The sequence below is a fragment of the Thamnophis elegans genome, chromosome 1 (genome assembly GCF_009769535.1).
Source record: "Thamnophis elegans isolate rThaEle1 chromosome 1, rThaEle1.pri, whole genome shotgun sequence".
Classification (NCBI taxonomy): domain Eukaryota; kingdom Metazoa; phylum Chordata; class Lepidosauria; order Squamata; family Colubridae; genus Thamnophis; species Thamnophis elegans.
In genome coordinates this window covers 54,032,445-54,058,828 of record NC_045541.1, presented here as the reverse complement: position 1 = coordinate 54,058,828, position 26,384 = coordinate 54,032,445, and the positions used below count along the sequence as shown (strand labels likewise).

Genomic DNA, 26,384 nt, shown 5'->3' with positions numbered 1-26,384 from the left:
GGAGGAAGCTAACTATCTTGACCCCTTCCAGTCTGGCTTCAGGCCCGGTTACAGCACTGAAACCGCTTTGGTCGCATTGACCGATGATCTCTGGAGAGCCAGAGATGGAGGCCACGCGTCCATCCTGGTTCTCCTCGACCTCTCAGCGGCTTTCGATACCATCGACCATGGTATCCTTCTGCGACGACTGCGGGAGGTGGGGGTGGGCGGCACTGTTCTACAGTGGTTCTCCTCCTACCTCTCGGACAGGTCGCAGTCGGTGTTGGTGGGGAGGGAGAGATCGTCCCCGAGGCCCCTAACCTATGGGGTGCCGCAGGGCTCGGTTCTGTCCCCCCTACTATTTAACATATACATGAAACCGCTGGGCGAGATTATTCGGAGGCACGGGATTAAGTACCACCAATATGCGGACGATACGCAGTTGTATCTGTCCGCCCCGTGCCAACTCAATGAAGCGGTGGACGTGATGAACCGGGGCCTTGAGGCTGTTAAAGACTGGATGAGAGCTAACAAACTGGTACTCAACCCGGAAAAGACCGAGTGGCTGTTGTGTTTTCCTCCCAAAAATTTGGCTAATGTTCCAACAATCAGGCTGGGGGGGCAAAATTTACACCCCTCAGACAGGGTCCGCAACTTGGGAGTCCTCCTGGATTCACAGCTGAGTTTTGAGCATCACTTGTCGGCTGTGACCAGGGGGGCATTTGCCCAGGTTCGCCTGGTACGCCAGTTGCGGCCCTACCTGAACCGGGAGGCTCTCACAACAGTCACTCGAGCCCTTGTGACCTCTAGGCTGGAATACTGCAATGTGCTCTACATGGGGCTGCCCTTGAAGAGCATCCGACGACTTCAGCTAGTTCAGAACGCGGCCGCGCGAGTGATTATGGGCGCACCACGGTACGCCCATATAACACCAATCCTCCGTGAGCTGCGCTGGCTACCTGTTGATCGTCGGGTGCACTTCAAGGTCCTACTTACCACCTATAAAGCGCTCCATGGTAGTGGATCTGACTATTTGAGAGACCGCCTCCTGCCAATTAGCTCCCTGCGTCCCATCAGATCGCACAGAGTAGGCCTCCTCCGAATTCCATCCGCCAGTCAGTGCCGACTGGCGACTACGCGGAGGAGAGCCTTCTCAGTTGCAGCTCCGACATTATGGAACACCCTCCCCGTGGAGATCCGTACCCTCACCACAGTCCAGGCCTTCCGCACAGCCCTGAAGACCTGGCTATCCCGTCAGGCCTGGGGATAGGATTACTCTCACCCCGCCCGAATGTTGAATGAATGTTGTGTTTTTATGGATAATTTTCTTTTATTCACGATTTTTTTTTTCCTTTAAGTCTTGTCTTGCACCCCCTTCCCCTCATTATTGTAAGCCGCCCTGAGTCCCTCCAGGGAAAAGGGCGGCATATAAATTCTTAATAAAATCTAAAAATCTAAATCTAAAAGCTTCACATTCAAGGGTTCCTTTCTTTCAATAACATCCCAGTTTAGAAACTGGCAAGGAAGACTGCTGCCGTTGCTGCTACTGGGAGCCACAATCCTTTTGTGCTCTGCTAAAATCTCTAGAGGGTTAGACGTGCATCACAGCCCACATTCACCCTCCTTCTGCTCCATAATCTTTCAGATGACACACATTTCTTCATCTAAGGAAATCTCTCTGCCTACATGCACACACATACACAAAGTCATGAATTATATGAAAGCACATCTTCGGACAAATCCGAAGCCTCCGTTCCCCATAGGAGGAAAAAAAACCATCAAAAGACGGTTGTATGAGATGACCAACCAATGTGCTCGTGGCACTTACTGTCTGCAAACAAAAGAGGCTTTCCCAACCACCACCCATCCAATGGATGGGTCAGGCTTGCATGGTCCCTAACAGGATACTAAAACTCTCCAATCCTTTTTGAAGGGAGCCCAATTATTGGGAGGGGCATGTAGGAGTCATAAAACTTGCAGGTGCACAACATCCTCAGGTTCCCATCCTGAGGAGAGTCTACCCTCATCCGGAACCGTTTGTTAACATCTCTTTATCAACCGTGTTGTCTTAATCTCTCCCCACCCACCACCCATCACCACTCCTCCAAGGAAAATAGCCGCTCAATCACCCCTCATCATTCCTTTTCCATCAATCGTGCCTCGTGACCATATTGATAACTGCCAAAAGCTGAGCACCCTTGTGTCTTAGCAGTAAGGATCGGGGTGGGGGAGGCGTGGATTTCAGCCTTCACAAGATGGAGGGGAGAGGTGGGACAGGGGAAACTTCGCTGGCATGGGGGGGGTGGAGGAAGAAAGCCAACCCGATCATCCTTTCTATCCCACCGCAACAGCCTCGGAGAAGGGCCCCAGTCAAGGGCCCTTCCTCTCGGCAGGACAAATAGCAGCCCCCACTGGTGCCTTGCTCCAATCGTGGCGCCTCTTCCAGAGCTTTATATCCGCCTCTGATGGATGGCAGCGCCGGTAGGGGAGTCGCGCACAAAGGGAAGAAGGAGAGGGATATGCGCGGCGCGGGGAGGGCCCACCCAATGGCGTCCGCAGCTCCCACCAAGCGTAAGGTGGCCAGATTTTAACATGGGGCAACTGATGATAGTTTGAGCAGGTGCGGCCGGCGCAAACTACCGTCAGTCGCCCCGCGCTCATCAAAATAAGTCAGGGAAGAGTAGGTGTTGGGCAGGAAGGCTTCAGGCGGCTCCCGGGCGGCGATGCCACCGCCATCCGCTTGCCGGTTCTTCCTGAACGGATGCCCGAAGCCTTCCAGCCCGCCCGGGGCGAGTTGGCTGCGGTGCAGCCGGTAGTGGGCAGGAAGGCTTCAGGCGGCTCCCAGGCGGCGATGCCACTGCCATCCGCTTGCCGGCTCTTCCCGCCCGGATGCCCGAAGCTTTCCAGCCCGCCTGGGGCAAATCGGCCGTGGTGCAGCCGGTGGTGGGCAGGAGGGCTTCAGGCGGCTCCTGGGCGGCGGGTATCCAGGCGGGAAGAGCCAGCAGGGGTGTTGGTGGCATCTTCACAGCGGAGCAGAGGTGCAGCAGCGCCAGCAGCAGGGCAGCATCCATCGGGCAGTAAGGCGAGCTGCGTATGCGAGGCTGCTCGGCAGCGTGCAGCCGCCACGCAGCCTCCAACTGCGCAGGCTGCCCTCCCGGCGCACAGCCACTATCATCCTGCAATTCCTTGGTGGTGTCGGTGGTAGCGGCAGCCGCGAGACCTCCTCCTCCTCAGCCACCGCCATCTTGGCTCCCCCCTCCCTCCGAGCCCCCTCCCTCCGGCTTCCCTCCGGCTTCCCTCAGGCCCCGCCCTGATCTTCCCTCGCCCTCCCACAGCGGGTCCTGGCTGCACTGCCGATGCCCTTTTGTCCACTCACCCATGAAAATCGGGACTTTTTGAAAACGTCGCAGGACAAATTATGAAAAATTGTGACTGTCCCGCCAAAAGCGGGATGCCTGATCACCTTAGATTACATCAATAGAGTAGTAAATGTGTGGAACACCTTACCTAACACTGTTATTAGTTCCTCTAACACCCATACCTTTTACCTTAAACTGTCTACCATGGACCTTACACATTTCTTAAGAGGTCCCTAAGGGGGGTGCATAAGCGCACCAGCATGCCTTAAGTCCCTGTCCTACTGTCCCCATTTATATGTACTCTTTTTATGTGCTTATGGCTATGTTTTGCTTATTTATATCCATTTATTTGTGCCATTTTTTCATGTGTTTTCACACTTGTTTCCTTGTACTTGTTGACAAATAACTAAAATTAAATAAATAAATAAATAAATAAATAAATAAATAAATAAATAAATAAATAAATAAATAAATAAATAAATATTTTTGGGTGGCTTCTGTACCCCCATAGCACCGAGTCCTGCAAGACTGTGGCAGGATATAAAAGTAATACATAAACGAACCAACTTCATTGCAGAAATCATCTTAGCTCATTACTCCCTGCAGCAGAGACTGAAAGAGATCCAGATTGTAAATAGGCACTATTTCATGAAAGAAGCAGGGAAGCTAACTTTCTACAGCAAAATACAGATCCAAATGGTATAATTTTTGAAAGAGCAAGTTCTGCCCTTTTAGAACTGAAGAAGAAAATGGCTGTAATAAAACAAGACAGAGTATGCCACTCTGGCACTTCATTAGAAAATTGAATTGTAATTGAAATAACAGGAAAGGCTACTGAAGGTTGCAATTCAAAGTGACCTAAAACTGCCACTTCTCAAACTAGGACAGAAGAATTAAAAAAGAAAGATCTTTCACCTTCGAAATAAATCATAGGGTGCTCTCTTCTGGAACACTGCTTTTCCTCGTCTTCTTCAGCGTAGTCAGGAATCCTGTGTGCCGCAGAGAGGTGAAATGTGAGAAGGAAAAGGCTCGCAAATGACAGTAGAACAGCTTTTGCTCCCGAAACAGCCATGATTGAAGATGTGCTGCAGATAGGGCATCCAAATTAGGCCTCTCGAAAATACCTGAAACATTAAAGGGGGAAAAAAAATAGGGCCTCTTACAAAAATGATACAAATTAAATCAGCTTTACATCCTACACAGCCAGTTCTCAGGAACATTAATGCTTTACAATGATATTCAAATTCTCAGTATAGTAAATGTTTAAAAAGGAGACTAGGGATGAGGTACAGATACTGTAAGCTGTCCCTTTCTGGAGTTTAATGAACGAAAAGTCTTATTTATCAATGACACTGTATTTTGTATTATTGTTATTTGTGCCTTAAAGGCTCTACTGTTTAATCTTATTTACATAAATAGTATATGTAAGCCTCTCAACGTTAGTTTAGGTTGGAGAAACATACAAGCTATGCAAACAAATAAATAAAATACAATTAATTTGGGGATGAGGTGAACTATATTGACTTATTCTCTGGACTCACATTCCAAATGCTTACTCATTCTGTCAAAAGGGTGATATTCCTGATAGAATATTCCATTTCCTCCCTTTCAAAACTCAGCATTTTGTATTCAGGAAAAAAAACACCCTACCCAAAGATAGCATATCTATTACTACATTTACTGCAGTGTAGAATATTTGTAAGATAATTACAGAAGCACTATCAAATGTGGTTTTCCAGTAAGTGATGAGCCAAACAGTTCTCTATTTTAAACTCATTCCCTCATCTTTTTATAACAAAAGGGAAAAATAGAAAAACTACTTTTAGTTTAGCAGTTAAGGCATCAGACTAGAAACAAGGATCGAAATTCCAGTCCCAACTTAGGCATGAAAACCGTTGGGTGACTTTGGGCCAATCTCTCAGCACACCTCACCTCACAGGGTTGCTGTGGGGAAAAGAGGAGGAGGAGGAAGTACCATTTATGTTGCCCATCTTGAGTTATTTATAAAAATAATAAAGGCAGGATAAAAATAAATAAAGTATCTGTTACTTACAGCACTATATTAATGAATGTCATTTTTGCCAGAGTACAAAAGAGTACTGAGGTCACCAGTTTGACCCTCTAAGACAGTGTTTCTCAATCTTGGCGACTTTAAGTCCTGTGGGCTTCAACTCCTGGAATTCTCCAGCCAGCTGCCAAGGTTGAGAAACACTGCTCTAAGCCATGGAAGTTTTAAGGATACCAAGACTTTTCACCTGTATCAAAGACTTTAAACAAAATAATCTTCACTTGAAGACTATCCAGTTTTTTTTAGGACAATACCCATACTTAGTTTAGTTTAGTTTAGTTTATTTATTTATATGCCGCCCTTTTCCCTGGGGGGACTCAGGGCGGCTTACAACTCGAAAGGGAGGGAAAACAAACATTTAACACATGAGACAGTACATCATTAAAAGCGCAACATTCATACTATTCGGATACTTGCATGAAGACCCATTGTAGAGCTTAGTGCAATTTACCTTGCAAAGTCTAGAGTTTGTGGGACTAATGCAGAAAATCAAAACCCTCTGTATAATATGAATATCCTGCCCTCACCACAGGAATCCTGCAAGGAGACACCCATGATGGCAATTGGCAGTTTTGTTCACCAGGACAATGAGCTGTCAGCATGGAAACCATTGTAATAGTCAGGACTTTCAAGTGAAGGTTGCTATAATATCAATGGCTTCTATGAGGTAAGTGTTGGCAAACTGATTTAAAACATGCATACAAGTGTCAGTGATGCTAGATAACATTCAGACAAAATAGTCATAAAGCAATCTACACTATTCAAACATGTCACCAGTAATACCTCAGAGCTACCCAGTGGTATTTGTGACACATATATAAGTGTATTCATCCACTGTATGAATAGGATGGCTAACTGGGAAAAGAAAAAGGAGAAAGATTTCATATCAGTTTTGCTAATAAATAATGCTGAGAAGTGGAAAACACAATCTCCCTGGATATCACCTTGTTCATTACTGGGAAATCATTCAATCCACCATCAGGTTCTCAATTATTGTTCCAAACACAAATTATCTAGAAAATCATTCAAACTTTAGTTAACACCAAGTTTATACATTAATTCATTTACAAGAGGGCTTATTTGGGTATTTTGTAAACCAAGCTCCTAAGGTTTGAAAATCACCATTTACAGTTTATCGTGTTGGATGAATATAGCCAATAGTGATTTACTAAAATTATTGTTAAGGAAACTGCAGCTTTCCTTTACATGAAGTCCGAACCATTATTCAACTTAACAAACTTAGCTCTGACATTACCTACTGAGCCAAAAAGACCAATAAAAGTGATAAAATGTGTACACTATTCAGCTGAATATATGTGCCAGTAACAAAGACAGTTAGATTTCTTTTTAAACAAGAAATGATACTTAGTTGGAGCACTTTTTTTAAAGGTTTATGATTCAGTTTTGCCATATATTCCAAATGACTTGCTTTTTAATTTAAAAAATCTTAACACTGGAGATTATTCACATTACTGTTAGAATCATTATCAATTTGCTTTAAATAGAAATCAGATGAGGGTGGGGAGTAACTTAGGTTGTTCAAATTTTGTCACACATCTTAATAAATGAGAAGTACTATATGTGAGGGTCTACTGCCTCTGAAAGCTGTATCAAAGAAAATGCCTATATAACAAGGGTCCACAGGAACTCAAGTCTGATGCTACCAACCACTAAAATTAAGCAAGGAATTCCTGTGATTTGAAGTGGGTTGTAAATCAAGGGAAAGCAATTGTGAAATAATGGTGGTATAATAAAAAGCATCCACGAAAGAGACCCCAAAAAGATGGATCAACAACATCAGCAAATATTGCAGGCCCAATTGGCAAAAGAAAGCTCAAGATCATATTGGTTGGAAACATGGCCACCATCCTGCAGTGGGTAGACAATGGCTAAAATGATGATGAATGATGATAAAGTAATAACTCATCATCATAAGCCACCTTCTTGACATTTTGCTCTACTTTCGAACAGTTGTAAGAACAAAGAAGGGGGAAATTGTGGGGAAAATAGGAGAAGGAAGCAGTGTTAGGTATGTTCACCATCTTGAGTTATTTATAAAACAATAAAGCTGAGATAAAAATCTAATAAACAAATACTATGATCAATATAAAGATGGAGAAAAGTCAGAACATGAGATAAAAATGGATAGCCAAGCTAATTATCTGGTTATTCTTTTATATATTAATTATGATCACTTTCGGGTATGACTGAGAGCTAAACCCACCCTACGAAGCCATCACTCCCATTTGCAAAACTAGAACAATTGTCTGCCTTTTTTTCAAGCATTATTCTTTATTTTTGGAATGCTCAATCTCCTACTATTAGAATAATACCATGAAATTTGGCATTCACACATCATTTTGAAGACACCTTTTTTCACTTTATTTTTTCAATCTCGCATCTGCTCTTCTTCATTTCCTTTCTTATTGTTTTTTATTTGCCCATAGTTCTATTTATTTTAAATAGATCTTATGAAAAGTAGTCTATTTAATGTGTATTGTACATGCAAGATGTTCCTTGTTATTCCCAATAGAAATAACAGACATCTGAGATTAAAATTGGTGACAAGTTTGAATGTGGTTGAAAGTGATCATAAAATTCTGTTATTCCCAAAAGAAATAACAGACATCTGAGATTAAAATACCATTGAAGAAACTGAAATTAAATGCAGAAAATGGTCTTTTCCTTTGGGGCATTTTGGACATCCTTTTTTAAAAGTTGCAACAGGAAAAGTAATCTACAACCTATCAACAAAACTAGTATATAACCTGGTTTGGACTTTGTGTATTGTATGACTCCCACTGTGATTCATTCAACAAAACTATAGTTATAATAAATCAGGATTAATGGAATATACCAGATTAGTTATTGTGCAAATAGTATAAAAATTCTCAGAACAGTACTCAAACTGATTATTATTATTCATTTTTAATACACTTATAATGTTTACCAATAAATAAATGCCCAATTTTACAAAAGTTCAACTTGTGGAAAAAATAAAAGTATTCCATCATTATTACGTACATTGAATATTTTAAACCACTAATTATCATTTAAGCATTCCCTTTAGTTTTTCTTCTTAATCAACACCACCACTTGCATGGATATTATTGTCATTAATTTAATTAAAGTTCTATTTTTCCTTCTGAAGCAACTTTTAATAGTAATTTCTTGTACTCTTTTTAATTGTTTACTTTATCTCAAACATACAATATTTATATGTCATTTTTTTAATGTTAGGGTTTAGAAATCTGAGGCTGTCAAGTTTTCTTTATAATTTGTGATCTTGTACAGTAGAATTTTATGCTGTATATAATTTTCCCACTCTCTCTGGAAAGAGTCATTTTCTTTTCCATTTTGCTAATATCCAAACTATGTATTAATTAATTCTATCCATCTTTAAAATATAATTACAATAATCTTTAAATACTGCTCATCTATTCAGTCTTTCTCATAAAAGAACTATAATGTTCATGGCCACTATATGGCAAATTATTATATAAGCATAATTACATTAATCTGAATCTGTTTGACTATATCTTTCCAACTTCACCAAAATGCTTGGATATCTGGAGTGTGAACTAGGATCACATATCCAACCAATACATTACATTAATTCAATTATTTTAAACACCATTTTTGAAAAATACTTCTATAAAAAAGTTAAATCTCTTCTCCCTTCAAGCCAAGGGAGGCATGCCTTAATCCCGACAAAAGCTGTTCCCTTCCGAACAACAGAAATGGTTTCTTCTACTTTTCTCTTATTGCCATATCTTATTTCTGTGCTATCATCAGAACAGACTGAAAAGAAATATACTGTAAAAGCATTCACACATTGGATTCCCCTGGATTACACAAAATATTTGTCCCCATGGGAACAGACACATCTAGCCAAAGACCACATTAGTTCCTCAACCCCCAGAGAGTGATATCTGATCCTTCCTTTCATACACAAACCATGAGAATATTGCAGACGTTAGAATCTCTGTAAAAAAAATATGATTTACTTTGCTATCAATATAATTGTATTCACTAATTCCCCACCAAAGTTTCATATTTAGTAATTCTTTCCTATTAGGACTTTGAAATTACACCAGAACACTATTCTTTCTACTTCAGTGGTTCTCAATATGTGGGTCGGGATCCCTTTGTGGGTCGAACGATCCTTTCACAGGGGTCACCTAAGACCATTGGAAAACACATTTTCAAAAAAAATACGGAAAACATAAAATAATTTTATGGTTGGGGTCACTACAACATGAGGAACTGTATTAAAGGGTTGCGGCATTAGGAAGATTTAGACCCACTGCTCTACTTTATTTTTGTTTTAGTCAATGAACGCCACTAAATTCAGCATCTTTGGTGTTCTCAGGATTCAAGGACAACAAACAATATATTCCTAAAGCATCAACTTCAGAAGATTGGGGGCAATTATAGGAACAATGACACACTGCTGTTCTGCAGGGCTTCCTGTCAGGACACTATAGCCCATGTGCTCATTAATAGTACAGAAAAGCTAAATAAGTAATATATTTCTGCTAACCACAATGTTTCCTTCAAGATGCATTCCTTTAATGAGAAAAAATTCTGCATTCAAAATTAAGTTCGTGTTTTCAGGTTCAAAACATGAAGATAGGACTGTTTAATTGATTGGTTCTACAGAACAGTTTTTGAATATGGCAGTAATTCTTTCAGGAAAGTGATTAGGTCCAACCTGCAGGTATAAACTCTTGCTATATTTTACAAAATGAATTAATAACACTGCAGAAATTAGTTGTCAAGCAAATTCAGGTGGGACTACTTATACAAGTGAAATTGATCCCTGACACAATTATGTTATGAAAAGAATAGTTCCTCTCTACTACTCAGGGCAAGCTGAATTTTCTGAGATTGACAAGAATTCATAGCTAGAGTTTGAAATCATGCCCTTTCAGATTTTTTTTAAGCTGAAGTTTCTCCTGTTGAAAAAGGACCATATTCAAAACAACATCAACACAGAATCAAAAGGGGACATTTGGATCATCAAGATTAACTCCCTACTGAGGTGTGCCATCTGCAGCCTTCAATCAAAGTCCTCAGTATTTCTGTACACTTAGTAATCTAGAGAGGCAGTGAGCATAACAGTGCTTTGTCAATGCAAGGCCCAAGACAATGAAATTCTAAAATGCAACACATGAATACTGTATAGATACAAACAAATATACTAGAAAAATATGGAAATTCTATAGGGTTTATTTAGGGAGGGGAGGAGTAGCTGAAACACAATGCTTCTTTATTTAAATGCTTCTCAAAATGCAAGACTGTTTTAATGTGGAAAATCAACTAGGAATTTTAAAAGATAATTAAGCAAAACGTGTTGACAAACTGTGTCTGTTTACTGTACTTCAAGTCTCCATTTCAACATTCAAGAAGCAGGAATTATTCTGTAGATCAATTTACACTAAGGAGCCATGGTGGTGCAGTGGTTAGAATGAAGTATCGCAGACTGACTCTGCACCACTGCCAGGAGTTTGATTTTTACCAGCTAAAGGTTGACTTGGCCTTCCATTTTTCTGAGGTTGATAAAATGAGGACCCAGATTGTTGGGGGCAATTACGCTGACATTGTGAATCACTCAGAGTGCTATAAGGCATTATGAAGTGGTATATAGGTCTTAAGTGCTATTGCTATTGCTACACTAGCGGTACTTCATTTGGTAAGCTGTTTGAGGGCTATTTTCTAACTGTAGATGCACTTTTTGAAGAATAGCTAGTCCAAATCCAGTTTAACAATAAGAATGATCCAAAAAGTGGGAGGAGGGCTTGAAGTTATCCCAGAAGCAGCCTGAGAAGAGAAAGGCTCATAGTTACTTTGTCAGTCTCCCATACCACATTTCTATTTCAATTATATTAATCATTTCTAAATTTACATCAATACAAAAACACACAAATGCCAAACATGTATAAACTGGACTATTCTACGTGGCAGCCTTAAACATTTTGCCTCCTTTGCTTAACACAGCTGGAAATAAAGCTAGTCTTTAAAAAAATGATTGTCCAAATTTTTAAGCTACGTTAAGTTAACAATACAGCTTTTTGTATAGTCAGGGGCTTCCAAAGACCCCAGTAGTGGACTCATCTACTTCTTTACCCAACCCACCCATGCCGGGAAAACACCAATCAATTCCATTTTCTAAGGGTAGATCTATGGAGAACTGCAATTTCCATTTACGGTATATGAGCAAGCAGCATCCACTGGTCATAGAATCATATAGCTGGAAGGGTCCTTAAAAAGCATCTCATCCATTCTTCTACTCAGGACAGGCGTTGTTTGCTCATTATGAGCATTTTACTGGTGGATCAAAGAGGGAGAAAAATACATCCTAATATCACCATTTTTGTCATTTTAGCTACTAGATGAAACTGGCAAACTCCTATTTTTCAGGTCTACAAGGCTGTCCCATTTATTTCATCAGAGCCCTCTACATATACTGATCTGATTTCTTTATTGGAATAAAGCAAAGCTAACAAATTGGAATTTTGTCTGCAAAGGTAACATATTAATTGCTAGGACTGAAGAAATTTTCTTTAAATGAAGAACAAAAACCTCCATCAAGAATATTTGGCATTCATAGAGAAGTAATTAGAATTTTTTTTCTTACAAGTTTTGAATTACTATTTCACATGCAGAATAGTTATTCTCCTGCAATATAGTTATTTTCCAATATACCTATCAGTTTTCTTTTAGCAAACTCTGTTTAACAATGATGAATAAAACAATAGGATAGGAAGACTTCATTGGAAAGTGTATGCTCCATTTTGAAATGAAGAAATAGGGAAAGAAGGAAAGGAAGGATAAAGACAAGCAAAAGAGGATGCTTTGTGTGATTCACTGAACAAATGTTTTAAATCCAGACATTAAAGCTCAATATATTTGGACAAATGGACAGAATGAAATGAAGGGACTGGGTTTTTTTTTTTTTTTTTTTAAACTTCATTCCCTGAATAAATATAAAGGCATACAAATGTTATAAAACCTGACAGGTTTGCCATGCTGCAGTGACAGACTAACCTAAAAAACTGAATAGGATTTTAAAAAAACCCAAACCATCTCTTAATAAAAAACAGATCATGGGTAGGGGTGGTGGTTTGCCTGCGTCCATTTGGCACCAATTGAGATGTTCTTCAGTTTCTCCTGTCAGCTCTTTTCAAAGCTATGTTGTACAACAAAAGCAAAGACAGGAAAAAAGACCCCTTCCTCCTACCAACCATGGCAAATATAATGCATTCACATGAGGCTAGTTTTATCCTCTGAAAAGTTTATTTGTCTTGCTACATAGAAGAATTATAAAACATGAAGTGCCAAAGTAGAGAAATGGAAAACATTCCATGCATGAATCACACCATGCACAGAACAGCTAGCTTCGTGTCCTTTGTGTATCAAAACACACATGTTCTGGGCAGAAGTATTTGAGAAATGCAAAAAAAGAAGCCAAATGCAATGCTCTCTAAGGGGATACAGGCAGTCCTCGATTTAGGACCACAATTGAGCCCACATTTTATGTTGCTAAGTGAGACAATTGTTAAGTGAGCTTTGCCCCATTTTATGACCTTTCTTGCCACAGTTGTTAAGTGAATTAGTGCAGTTGTTAAGTTAGTGAGGGTTTGTTAAATGCATCTGGCATCCCTTTGACTTTGCTTGCCAGAAGGTTACAAAAAGTGATCACATGACTCCGGGACACTGCAACTGTCATAAATGAGTCAGTTGCCAAGTATCTGAATTTCACGTGACCATGGGGATGCTGCAAAATGTGAAAAACAATTGTAACTTGTTTTTCCAATGCTGTTGTAACTTTGAATGCTGACTAAATGAACGAGGTGAGGCCTACCTGTATAGGAAAGGCACTGGGAAAAATGAGAAAGGTGTGGGCAGGCTGGTTGGAAATGTCATGTTCGAAGCCGACGACACTGTTGCCAGTAGCTGCTAAAAAGAAGTAGGTAAAGGAAATGGCTAGGAAGATCAGCAGCCAAGTCAGTAAATGCTCATGCAGAGGAGGAGGGAGAAAGAGTTAGGGCCTTGTTAACAGCCTTGTTTGCTTGCTCCTTAAAACCCCTCTCAATTTTGTCTTGTCTAAATCTTGGAAGAATCAAAATGTTCCAAATGTCAAATCAAACAGGTGGTTCTGTCTAGTGGTTCAGGTGCTGGTTCAGAAATCAGGACACTTGGAGTTCTAGGCCTCCTGAAGGCATGAACATCAGCTGGGTGACTTTGGGCCAGTCCCTTTCTCTCAGTCCAACAAAACAACAACAACAACCACAATCACAACCACAACAACAGCAAGCATTTTTGTGGGGAAAATAGAAGGAAGGCGTTATCAGGTATGTTCACTGCCTATATAAAGATGGGATAAGAATCTAATACATAACAACAGGCCACCAAAGCTACAATGTATTTCAGGTTCAAAACAAAACACATTTGCATTTTCTGTACATTCCTATACAAAACACATCAATTTTATTTATTTATATGCTGCCCATCTCCGATAACATGATTCTGAGCAGCAATTACATTTATAGCACTAAAAACTGTCATCTTAAATGTGAGCGGATAACTATATCTTTAAGCCAGTTACTACTAGGAGTTGTCAGATACACAAGCAGACCCTGGATTATGAACATGATGAGTCCAGAGAAAAACATAACTCACTCTACTCATAATTCTTTGCTGAGGAACAAGTTAAAATACCTCTAGTTCTCCATTACATTTTAAAATAGGGTTCCCCAATCCCAGGCAGGGGTGGGATTCTACTGGTTTGGACTGGTTCGGGTGAACCTGTAGCTCTGAAGATCAGCTTGGAGCGAACTGGTTCGCTCCCACAAGCAAGTGGGCCCACTCTTACACTTTACCTACCTTTGTCTTCTCAGCTGAGTTGCATGGCAGAGTGGCTTGCCGTGCTTCAGCTGTTTTCCTTCCCAAGCAGCAATCCTGAAGGTAAGGATTTTCTAAATTGTGCGAATCGCACGCTCAGTGTACCGGTTGTTAAACTGGTAGGATCCCACCCCTAGGCGCAGCCCATTCAGAACCAGGCTGCCCAAGCAACAGCCGAGCACATGTGCGCCTGCCACTCACACAGAACCATCCCCTCTCCCTGCTGATCCGCCAAGCTGGAAAGATTGAAGACCACAGTTTTAAAACACTCTGCAGTATGTTAAGTATGATAAATATCACCTCATCCATAACACAAGTACAATATTTACATTTTGTAGTGCAGAAACCACAACAGCACAACAATTTCACATACTCATGGAGTAATGTATGAGATCCTAAAATCATGTTGAACTTCCTCTAATGTTGCTCCTAAGGTATGGTGACCAGACGTCCTGCTTTTGGCGGGACAGTCCCACTTTTGAACAATTTGTCCCGCGGCGTTTTTAAAAACTCCCGATTTTGGCTTCATGTTGAAAGCGCAGTGGATTTGCTTAAGAAATCCTAACCGGGGCAAGACAAAAGACACTCTGTCTAAGCCCTCTCTATGTCTCCGTACTTTCATTGAAGATATTAAAATGTGAAAGCAACAAAACGGACCCCCCCCCTTTTACTTCCTTTTATAGGAAAAGATGACCTAGTATGATAGAGCTCCAGGAAATACTTTGGCTAGAGAAGTAGCAACTGTTCCTTCCTGGATTTCCCGGAGGGGAGGGGCACAGATCTCAAGGGAAGCTGGAAGGGCACGTGCAGTCGCAGTCCGACTCCGACGCTGTTTCTTCTGGCTGAGACTGTGCCGGGGGAAAGAGCCGTCAAGTCCTGATGGAGTTAGGGCAAGGAACGGGCCTTCTCAGCTCCGCCAACTTTTGTTTTGCCCCTGAGCTGGGAGGAAGGGGTGCATTCGCCAGGTGTAGAGGGACGGCAAGCCCTCTGGGTTGGAGCCCCGGGGACTCTCACTGCCGAGCAGCAGTCTGAGTCTCCGCCCGTGGAACTTTGCAGCAGACCCTCCAACCAGCAAAGCCACAAACAAGCAAAGGCAGTTTGAGCCCAGCTGCTCAGAGGAGAGGCCGCAAGCAAGTTGGTGGAAAGAGTGCAAAGGCCACTCTTTCTGCACCGCGGCGGATTGGCCTTGAAGTGGGAGGGGCCCTTTTTTGCTGAGCAGCTGCGCCTCCCCTAGTTTGGCTGTGAGAGCAGAGCAGGAAGGCTTTGGGACAAAAGATGCCGCTATTGACCACCATGAGATCTCCCTTCCTGTACTGGAGCCACATGACAAACCTGGGCTACATTCTTTATCAGCCTTTGCTGGGATCGAACCCGGGAATCTTGGCGGTGGCATGGGACGCCACCCTGAGACAAATGGAAGAGGCAGAGAACGGCGCTCCTCTCACCCTTTCCCTCGGTGGCCACCGGCTCTTCCTGGTGAGCTCTAGTGAGAGCAGGCAGAGCAGAAGCATCCAGGGAGTGCCTTTGTGAGCAGGGAGCAACCCGGACTGAACAGAGACGCATTCCGGGGGTCTTAGAGGGAGCGCCAAAGACTTACTTAACAACTGTCTTGCTGGAGAGGAAGGAGCCAACGTCACGATGGCACATCATGCGGACTCAACAGTCCGAGTCCGCCTATGAAACTTTTGTCTTTGGACGGTCCAGTAGGACCAAAACCGTCCCGAAGAGACGGTGACAGGGAAGCCAAAACCTTGCAAAGTCCCTGATTGACCCAAGGGTAGTGCTTCCAACCAAAGACAAACAGACAGCCCCCAGGCTGGCATAGTCGGAGACGGCTCCCAAAGGAAAAGACTAAGCGAAAGTGTTCCATTTGGTGAGGGTTTTTTTCTTTTTTTACTTTCAGAAGATCGTGTTAAGAAACTTAAAAAAAAACAATAATAACTAGTCCTCAAAGTAAGAATAAGGTGGCGAATTTAATACTATTGGACTGCTACTAGAAAGTTTCCTGCTCTAGTTTGTAACAATGTTTTGTGGATTGAAGTAATTGCAACGTTTCCTGTTTCCCCGCTTGAAGTCTATGGACTGATCTTTTTTTCTCTATTATTTTTTACTACCCTAATTTTTTCTGTTGGCTTAAATTAAATTTCTTCTCTTATTTCAATAAATTCTTCCTTCTATTGGTTAAAATTATATTAAAGATATCTAAGCAAAAAAGAATAAAAAATAATTATTGAATAATTATTGAATCTGCCACCTAGAAGCCAAAACGTGAACTTTGTTTTTCTTTGAACACAATGTATCCTTTGTTCTGCTTTATTTGGCTTTACTGACCTTGCAACAGAAGGGTTTGGAATTTGCTTATAAAACCTGATAAAGGCTCAAAAGCACGAAACCTGTTTTGTTAGTGCTCCTGGAAAACATTTTGGCAAGAGAAGGAAAAGACAAGAAAGAGATAAGAACCCTTCTACTTTAAAAACTTTGAAAGAACTTGTGTTTAAGATTTAAAATAAATACAGACATATCCCCTAAAATTTTGACAGGCTAGAGTGGCAGATTCCTTTTCCTATTTTCTTTTTCTTTATATTCCTTTACATTTTGAAAAATGGATCAATATTCAGCGGAAGAAAACCTAATAATCCAAAACATCCTGGCTGGACTTCAAAACATTTCAGAAGACCTTGAGAGATTTGACAAGAAATGTGACAGTCTATGGGGTGCTACAGTAAAAGAGGAGGGGGTTGGAGCCCAAGAGACCAAAGAAGAGAATGGAAATATAGAAAACAAAGATAAGACGTCATATGAACCCATTAATGGAGTAAATACGAGTGAAAGCGAAAAGGAGGGAAGCTGGAAAAGTGTTTTTGACAACTTGGAGCCTTTTCTCCAACTTCAAGATGCAGGAGGAAAAAAAGAGTGAAAAAGATGGAAATAAGAAGACAAATATATCCAGAAATAAGTTTGATAATCAAAACTAAGCCTACGTTAATCACAATTAAAGAGCAACATAACTACATGAGAGATCCTTTAAGCTACAGAGTGCAGAGAGAAGTTTCAAACGCTGAAAAGATGCCAAAAAGAGAATTGACACAACTGCTGGTGAGAGAGAAAGGACCATTTTGCAACTGGAAAGACACTGGTTGATAATGCCAGTTGATGATAAAAATTAGCCAATTCTTGATGATTAATAAGTAGGGATTTTAGTATTTTGTAGACTGTTATAGATTATCATTGAATGTTTATTCGTTAATATATAACTTACTATGATATTAACAATGAAATAATAACCTTAATTAGAATAAACAACCGGGCCGCAAATTGCAATTGAGATTTGGTGAAAAGACTTATAAATCTTATAAATTTGTGTTTAGATCCTGTTATGAAGGTATAAATAACTTGGATTAGAATGAGAGGTGACGAGACATAAATAGCAAACAATTGTTTCTTTTTTCTGTCTTCTTTCAACTACAATAACAAAAGGGAATGTTAATGTATATTTTGGTGATTATCAACTAGAAATGTCAACATTTTTTAGATTTGAAATGGTTATTTTGTTAACACATATTATTATTGTTTAGAGATTGTTGCTTTTTTGCACCTGTGGAGAGGACAGGTGTGAAAAATAGTAAATAGCCTCTAGTTAACTATAATAACAATAAAGATATGTTAAGGAGAGGAAATGTTAGATGTCCTATTAATTGATTTTCTTTAGAATATGTTATAAAGATGTAAAGATATGGCAGATTGATTGAGACTGGGGGGAGAAAAAAATGCCAGTAGGTGGCTGTGTTCTTGAAATCTTAATTAAATGAAAATGGTGGTATGGTGATAGTAAAATATATCAATTTTAACATATACAACTCAAACTGAATGGAATATATGTGATTGTGGAAGAAACGCACAAAACCTACTTGTGACCAATGGATACGCTTTCTACAAGATGTAATGAAAGATGATTCCTTTTTTCTTTTTGTGTTTTTTCTGTAATAAAACCAATAATTTTTTTTCAAAAAACAACAAAAACCAACTGTCTTGCTTAATTGGGGTCATAAGCGGAGGACTACCCACGACAGCCCCTAGGGGACCAAGAGGCCGTCATCCCTCCCTTCCAGCCCCAAGAGCCCCCTTGAGGGCAAGCCCTGAAGCCACCCAGACTGAAACCCCCCAGGGAGGCCAAATGTGCCCCTCACCCTCCTTCCTGGGGGGGATATGGAGTTCTTTCGGGGGGGAGGGGAATCTATGGGGGGTCCCCCAACATCAAGCATTCTCCTGTCAGTGGTCGCCCAGGCCCCTCCCTCTTCCTCAGGGGGGGCTCTGTGGCTGGGGGATCCCCCGGGAGGTGAGGGCTAAGACTCTGCCGTTGCCGGGCAACGGGCGCCGCTTCTGGGTCTGTCCACGGTGCATCGGTGATGTTAGAGAAGCGCACCTGCGGCCGGAGACGGTGGTCGGAGCATGGGGGCTGCCTGGGAGGTCAAGCCGCCGCGGCACAGGATGAGGAGCTGAGGACAACGACGATGAGGAGGAGGCGGTGGTGAGGAACACCTCTGACCCCTCCCTCTTTCTCCCCCCTCCCCCGCAGAGCCCCTGAAACATCATGATCAAGCACTGGCTGGTGCAGCGGTGCGGGCGGCGGTTCCAGATGATGACCAGGTGAGCCCCCTCCCCCCCAAGGGCAAGGTGACCAGACCATATAGACCAAATTGTTAATCAAGAACCCCCCCCCCCCCCCCGGTCAATGGTGGCCCACTTTACCAATGTCAAAATCTGGTCACTTTATCCTAAGGACTTCTTTTTTTTCCCATATGGTGTCATATTCTATGACAGTTTCTAACAGTCTTTGCAAGGACCTTGGAGACATCTTATTTTCCTAATCTCAAATAAAGATTCAAATAAAGTCTCCAAAATATAAGCACTCCTTCTTGGGGGAAGTTAGGGCATTTCTCACTTTACGGATCACTGTCTGCTGCACAGAATTTTTTTATTATAACCTTGATCCTTTCTTGTGTGAGTTCAAGGTTAAACTGATGCAGGTATGAATTTTACTATGTTATATTTAAATGTGTAGTTTTTAGTTAAATATGTAGTTTCAATGTAAGATACCTTCATTATATTTATAACTGATGGATGCAGAAGGTTGTTCATGACAGCTAGGAGAGTAGTATCTCTAGCAAACCATGATGACATCAGAATGACAACACTTCCGTGATGAAGCAATCACACAAATACCATTTGTATCAATTGCAAGAAAGTCATGCACAATGTCATCATCAGGGACAATTTTGTCATTTGACTGTTCTTTTCCTCAATGGATGCCTTTGAAAAGGAATTCCTTCTTAATTATAAGCAAACTTCACCCCCTCATTCCATCCTACACATTTCCATTTTTGCAAATCCAAACCTGAGAACAAGTTGGGGGGGGGGGAATAAGTCGCTCAGCATTAACTATGAGTTTCTAAACCAGGTATAAAATCCATAAGTAAAAGTTTAATCTTTTATTCTGCACAGAACTCTGATCAAAAGATGTTCATCAAAATCAAAAATCCAATGCTTCTGTTTTACCCTTGAACAACTGGCATATTGTGTCAAACTAGTGATTTTTGCTACCAATAAACATGATACATCAAAAATTTAATGTAAGAACACACCCAAAGGCAACAAGTCTAATAGTGGTAAATCCACTTCAATATTAGCTTTTAGTTATAAGGTTGACATGTTATGAACAATCATTTTTCTTATTACTCCACCAAAATATAACATTCATTATTAATGATAGATTTATTTCCCATTGCAGAGTTCTAGTAATCTTCGTCTAGCACCATGAAGTTATTTTTCTGAATTATTATATTATATTTAATCAGGAGCTATGAGTCATTTTTATTATCAAATGTTATGGGATAAATAGATATTCAAGCAGATTCAAAGTCTTGCTTGCTTGCTAGGCTAGGTGAAAGGTCTTGTTTTTATTTTGCTTCTGAAATAATTCTTTATATTTGCTCCAAAACCCAATTGTATATTGCCGGCTTCTGGGCCGTGGTTAGAATGCAGTACTGCAGGCTAACTCTCTGCTCACTATCAAGAGTTTGATCCCAACTGGCTTGAGATTGACATAGCTTTCCATCCTTCTGAGTTTGGTAAACTGAGAATACACTGTTTGGGGCAATACACTGACTCTGTAAACTGCTTAGAGAGGGCTGCAAAGCACTATGAAATGAGTATATAAGTATAAGTGCTATTGCTATTCTGAAAAGCAAAGTCACAAATGACAGGAGGTCACAAATAGCAACCACATGACATCCTTGCTTAACATCCCGTAATGATTCGCTTAAAGATGGCAATCAGGAGTGCCAGAACTGACATTGCTAAGCAGCACAGTATCATGACTTCATGCTTTATGACCATATGGCTTAGTGATGGTCATTTTTGTCCCAATTGCCATAGTTAACTTAGGATTGCCTTTATCAGCATCTTAAAATACATATATTTCTCATGATGGTAGGGAAACCTATGAACAGGTAACCTATATACTAATCTCTACCTTTATGCACTATATTTTCTTCCAAATAAATAATGCCTTCAGGAAGAAGACAACCCAATTAGAGTATGACAATCTTAAATCTAATGCTTATAAGATACATATATGAGCCGAGGTGGCGCAGTGGTTAGAGAGCAGTACTGCAGGCAACTTCAGCTGACTGTAATCTGCAGTTCAGCGGTTCAAATCTCACCGGCTCAAGGTTGACTCAGCCTTCCATCCTTCCGAGGTAGGTGAAATGAGGACCCAGACTGTGGGGGCAATATGCTAACTCTGTAAACCGCTTAGAGAGGGCTGAAAGCCCTATGAAGCGGTATATAAGTCTAACTGCTATTGCTATATACATAGTTTAAGTTCAAATATTGTGGTAATCAACACATGGCTTGCCTGTGATTTAGTAACCAGGCCACCATGAATTTCAAACTCCAATTTGTGGCTTATCCTGGTATGTTAAGCAAAGCAATTGGGACTTACTGAACAAGCTAAAGTTTTAAGTAAACCACAACTTAGGATGGTGTCATAATGCTATATTCAACCATGTCATACCACTGGTAGTCCGAGCTCCTACTTACATAGGGAAGCCCCAGCCAATTTTCAAGAGTTGTCCTTTTTGCCTCATTAATAACATCAGCCTCATTAATAATTGGAAAACTTGAAAAGTGCTTTGAAGACAAGCAGCAGAAGGGGAGAATAGAATGGAAAGAGCCAGCACAGACATGTTACTTGCTGGACTCCACATTGACATAGAAAACATCCAGTCCTTAATTAGCCGAGAAAAGATTTCTCACCTTCTGGATAATATACATAATATCTATCACTTGGAAAGGTCACAAGTGAAAGATTGCCCGGCACCGCAGAACTCCTCCTTTTCTTTCACAGTATTAGAATAGCAGTTTCTGCCAGTCACAGTCCTCTTTGAACTATTTCGCATACCCAAAATTCCTGCAAATGAGTAATATGTTTTCTATGTCATCCTGCAACACACAATCACTGCAACTGAAGAAAAAAGATTTGATGAATCTTCCCTCCCCAACAACAAACCTGGGATACAATTTCTCTAGGCCGGTACAATGCTATAATTAAGTCTTTCTCCATTAACAGCATGAATGAATTGATTATAATGGTTTTACATGAGAACCCTGATGATTGATCAAGAATTTCACAAAAGGAAATTTAAAGTTCCTTAAAGATTGGAAGTTTCTTCTCCCCATTCTTTGGAAAATAATACTTATTGGCTAATAGGAAAGATTAAATAACATTGTGCAGCCAGTCTGAAATTGGGCGGAAGGAACTAGGTCAGTGATGGCAAACCTTTTCAGCACCAAGTGGCCAAACCGGAACGTGCGTGCATGCATGCGCACTGGAGTGCCAGAAACCCCCAAAACATGCCTGTTTTTTGGCCATTTTCAGGCCATTTTTTGGACTATTTTCAGGCCATTTTTGGCCCATTTTCAGGTTGTTTTCCGGTGCTCCGGCCACATGGAGACTATCTGGCCGGTGCCCATGTATGCGCCGGAAACCAGAAGAGCAGTGGCAATGGCACACGTACCCACAGAGAGGGCTCTGTGTGCCACCTCTGGTACATGTGCCATAAATTCGCCATCACAGATCTAGGTGGACAAAGCTAACTAGGTCACTCCTGAAATGCAGCTACTCTTCTTACAACAGGGTTGGGCAATGGTCATATTTCGATGAAAGACTACACCAGCTAATCTGCGGCATTGGACAACCCTTAGAAAATTCAATGGCAAACCATTACATTGCCAAGGAAACTGCATGCCAGCTCTGTGAAGTCACCAGAAGTAGAGCTTGACATGAAAAAGATGTTATTGGCTGTATTGGGCACCAGTTTTTTACAAACTTCTATATTTGTGTGTGTTTGTGTTTAGTAAATAAACAGGAATTAGAACCCTGCTCTCTTTTTGTCTCTCACTTAAAATGAAGTGAAATCTTGTAATACTGCTTTAATCCACAATGCCTTGGTTAAAACAAGAACCTTCCAAACAAAAAGCCACATCACCAGGAGAGCCACCTAACTTCCTGGTTCAAATGTCTGAGGTAATAATCAGATGTTCAGAGCTTTTTTTAAAAAAAAATTCTAAGATTGGGATGCTGCTGTTTTGGCTAGGGAGAATCCTGGGTGGACAAACTGAGGAGAGCCAGGTTTAAAAATACTAATCACTTTACTACTAACAGGTTGCAAATGCAGCAGTTCACAACGTGCCCAGTTCTCCTGCACTGTACAGGACTTTCCTTGCACCGGGCCCTGGAATTCTTCCCTCTCTGTATCCAGAGACAACTGCTCTTTCCTGAGCAAACACGAAGGAGACTGCGGCTGGTGCTGACCTGAGTCTGGCGCTGAGGAGTCTCCTGCACAGCGTGGCTCTCCTGTGCAGCGCAGCCAGCTACTCACTTCTCAGTGGCGGCAGCAGAAAGAGTCGCTGTCCCTGCCACCGTGATCCCGGCCAAGGAGGGTATTTTGCTTGCACATGCAAGAAAGAGATGAAAGAGAGAGAGAGAGAGAGAAATGAAAGAGAGCTGGAAGGAGAGAATGGGAGAGAGGGAAAATAGAGGGAAACAAATTAGAGGGGGAAGGGGGAGAGGAAGAAAGAAATGAAAGAGAGCTGAAGGGAGAGAATGAGAGGGAAAAGAGAGGGAAACAAATCAGGGGGAAGGAGAGAGAGAGAGAGAGAGAGAGAGAGAGAGAGAGAGAGAGAGAGAGAGAGAGAGAGAGAGAGAGAGAGAGAGACTGACTTTCTCAGACCTATGAGAAAAGCAATGGCAAGCTAGATCTCTTGCCAAGAAAACTGCAGTTTGCCAGAAGTCACAAATTGGAAGCAAGTCTGATATTTTTTAAAGAAAATAACAGAGATGACAAAAAATGCATCTGAAAATAAGATTATAATTTTGGATAATGTATTATATTGTCAAACTCAAAAGAAATCAAAATGTATATCCTATTGCTGTTAGTACAATCTTGCCAGCTTCTATTAACTTAGAGTTCACTAATGAAAAGATTACAGAGAAGCAATTTCCTACAATTAATAACTTTATTTTGGATTTGCTATCATGTTCAATGAGAAAGTAAGAAAAAGGAAGAAGGAAAGGGAAGGAAGGAAAGAAAGGAAGGAAGGGAGAAGAGAAAGGGAGACGAAAAATAGAGAAAAACAGAAATGAGAGGGAGCGGGAGAGAAGTGAGAGGGACCCTATTCCCACAGAAAACACTGAGCCATGAAACCTGGGTAGGCATGTCTGGGGGGATGATGTCATATGACTGGGTGGGAGTGATGTTGAGTTGGCCTCACCCACCCAGGTTTTGTGGCTCCCAGTGTGTTCTTTTCTGTGGGAAACTGATCCAAATGGCTCTTTGAGTGTTTAAGATTGCCAACCCCTGTGCTACACCATGCTTCAAGACAAAATTTCATTTATTTGTAATTAGAAATAAATATTTCACAATATATAATTACATATTGTTTTTGTGATTAATCACTATGCTTTAATTATGTTCAATTTACAGCAATAAAATACATCCTGCATATCAGATATTTACATTATGGTTCATAACAGTAGCAAAATTACAGTTACATAGTAGCAACAAAAATAATTTTATGATTGGGGGTCACCACAACATGAGGAACTGGATTAAAGGGTCGCGCCATTAAGAAGGTTGAGAACCACTGCCCCAGGGTGTTGGGGTGGGGAGACAAGTGTGACAGTATGAGTCAAGGATTCTAAGGATTTCACTTACTTTCCTAACACAATTTGCTGAAGTATGATAGCTGTTTCAGCTTTTCAGAAATTTACAGAGCGAGAGAATCCAAATGTAAAAATGTATTTCTTTTGGTGGGGAAAGGGAGTGGGGAAAGAGAGGAATCTAGGAAGAATGTAGCAAAACCAAATAGGCAATGAGGCCTAAATGTCAGAGAGAGACACAAAAAATCCATCTCCAATTTAATTTGCAAACCACAATTCGCTTTAGCTTTTACACAATTAAACTGCTTACCATAAAACCTCAATGACATTGTTTCAATACTGAGCTGTAAATCAATAGGGTTGAAGATGCAGAAAAGCTTCTATTGTAAAACATTTCAGAAGGTATTGGGTACAATCAAAAGATACTAAAATACTGCCAAACTGATCCAGCCTCCTAATTTGTTCCTTGAGAAACAATTTGACTCTCAGTTCAGGTGCTTATTTATCCCTGCCTAATATTCTATACGTTTATGAATTCATTGTATCAGTGAGGGGGGAGGAGGAGGAGTATAGTTTGAAAAATATTAATACTCTTGTCTTGACAGCATTTTTTCAATGATGTATACCAGAGATGGTATTTGCAACGGTTTGAGTGAATCGGTAGTGGCGGCAGCACGAGACTCCGCCCACTCACCCAGACGTCATCAATGACCTTCTGCTTCTGCGTATGCCCAGAAGCGCATGCTCCCGCTACCAAACCAGTAGTGAAGAAAATAGAATACCATTACTGGTGTATACCCTTTCCTTCCCTTGTCACATTTATATTTACACTTAATCATACTAAAGATGTCTATGGAGATTCTCAGTCATCCAGGCAGTATTTGTCCCAAAGGTGTATTTTCAAGAGGCAACTGGAATTCCTGTTTTTTCTTTGAAGACATTTCACTTCTCATCCAAGAAACTTCTTGAGCTGAAGAAGCTTCTTAGATGAGAAGCGAACCGTCTTCAAAGAAAAAACAGGAAGTTCAGCTGCCTCTAAAAAAGCACCCTTCTGACTTAATTATAGACCCATCGGACAAATTTACAACTTACCAATTAATTTAACAAACCTATATGGGTATCCAACTCATACATAGGTGATTCCAGGCAGGATACATTTAAAATCCACAACATAAAAACCCTTAATCATCCTCCAACTCCAATGGCAGCAGGAATCATTAAGGATGCCTCAACATTTCTACAAATCTCAAACAGCTATCCCAGAAAAATACCAACAAATACATTGCATATATACCAGAATCAAGGAAACAATGAGCCAAAGATCCTCAAATAAAACAAATAAAATCTCACCTAGGATGTTACCTTTAAAAACCTCTCTTTCCATTCAGAAACATGTAGTGTACCCAGAACATCTTTCTCCATCTTTTTCTTCCAATCACCCTGTGACCTGGGTTGAGTTACTGCTTGAGGGCTATCTGGTAAGCTTTGAAGCTGAGTCTCTCCAGTATCAGTCCAGCACCCTAACCATTGTGCCCATTACATTATTTACTACACCTGCCAAGTACACACTTGCATATATGCATGCTATCACAAAGGATGATGCATGAATGTTATCACAAAGGGTTAATATAATACTGCTTGCAACAATTGGTGGGCTTCATCTTTTTGACTTCAAAGCATGAATACATTCAGGTAAATGGTTGGCCACATTTCATGCCCCCTCTATCTAGCTATTCTTTCTTTTAGAAACATCAGTGATATAGCGTAAATCTAAACATTTTGGTTTACATAACATGTTCTTCTGAAAGGGGGCAGCCTTCACCGTATGAGCTGCTGTGATTCATTATAT

At 40.9% G+C, this 26,384-nt stretch overlaps 1 protein-coding gene across 1 annotated transcript in view; it reads right to left on the bottom strand.

The window, feature by feature from the left end:
• The window catches only part of SEMA5B (semaphorin 5B), a 623,924-nt gene that overhangs the window by 246,267 nt on the left and 351,273 nt on the right, over positions 1-26,384 (bottom strand). Inside the window, exon 5 of the mRNA XM_032227708.1 lies at positions 4,254-4,462. Coding sequence (XP_032083599.1) covers positions 4,254-4,410 — 157 coding nt within the window. The 5' untranslated portion in view covers positions 4,411-4,462. The remainder of the gene's footprint in view (positions 1-4,253; positions 4,463-26,384) is intronic.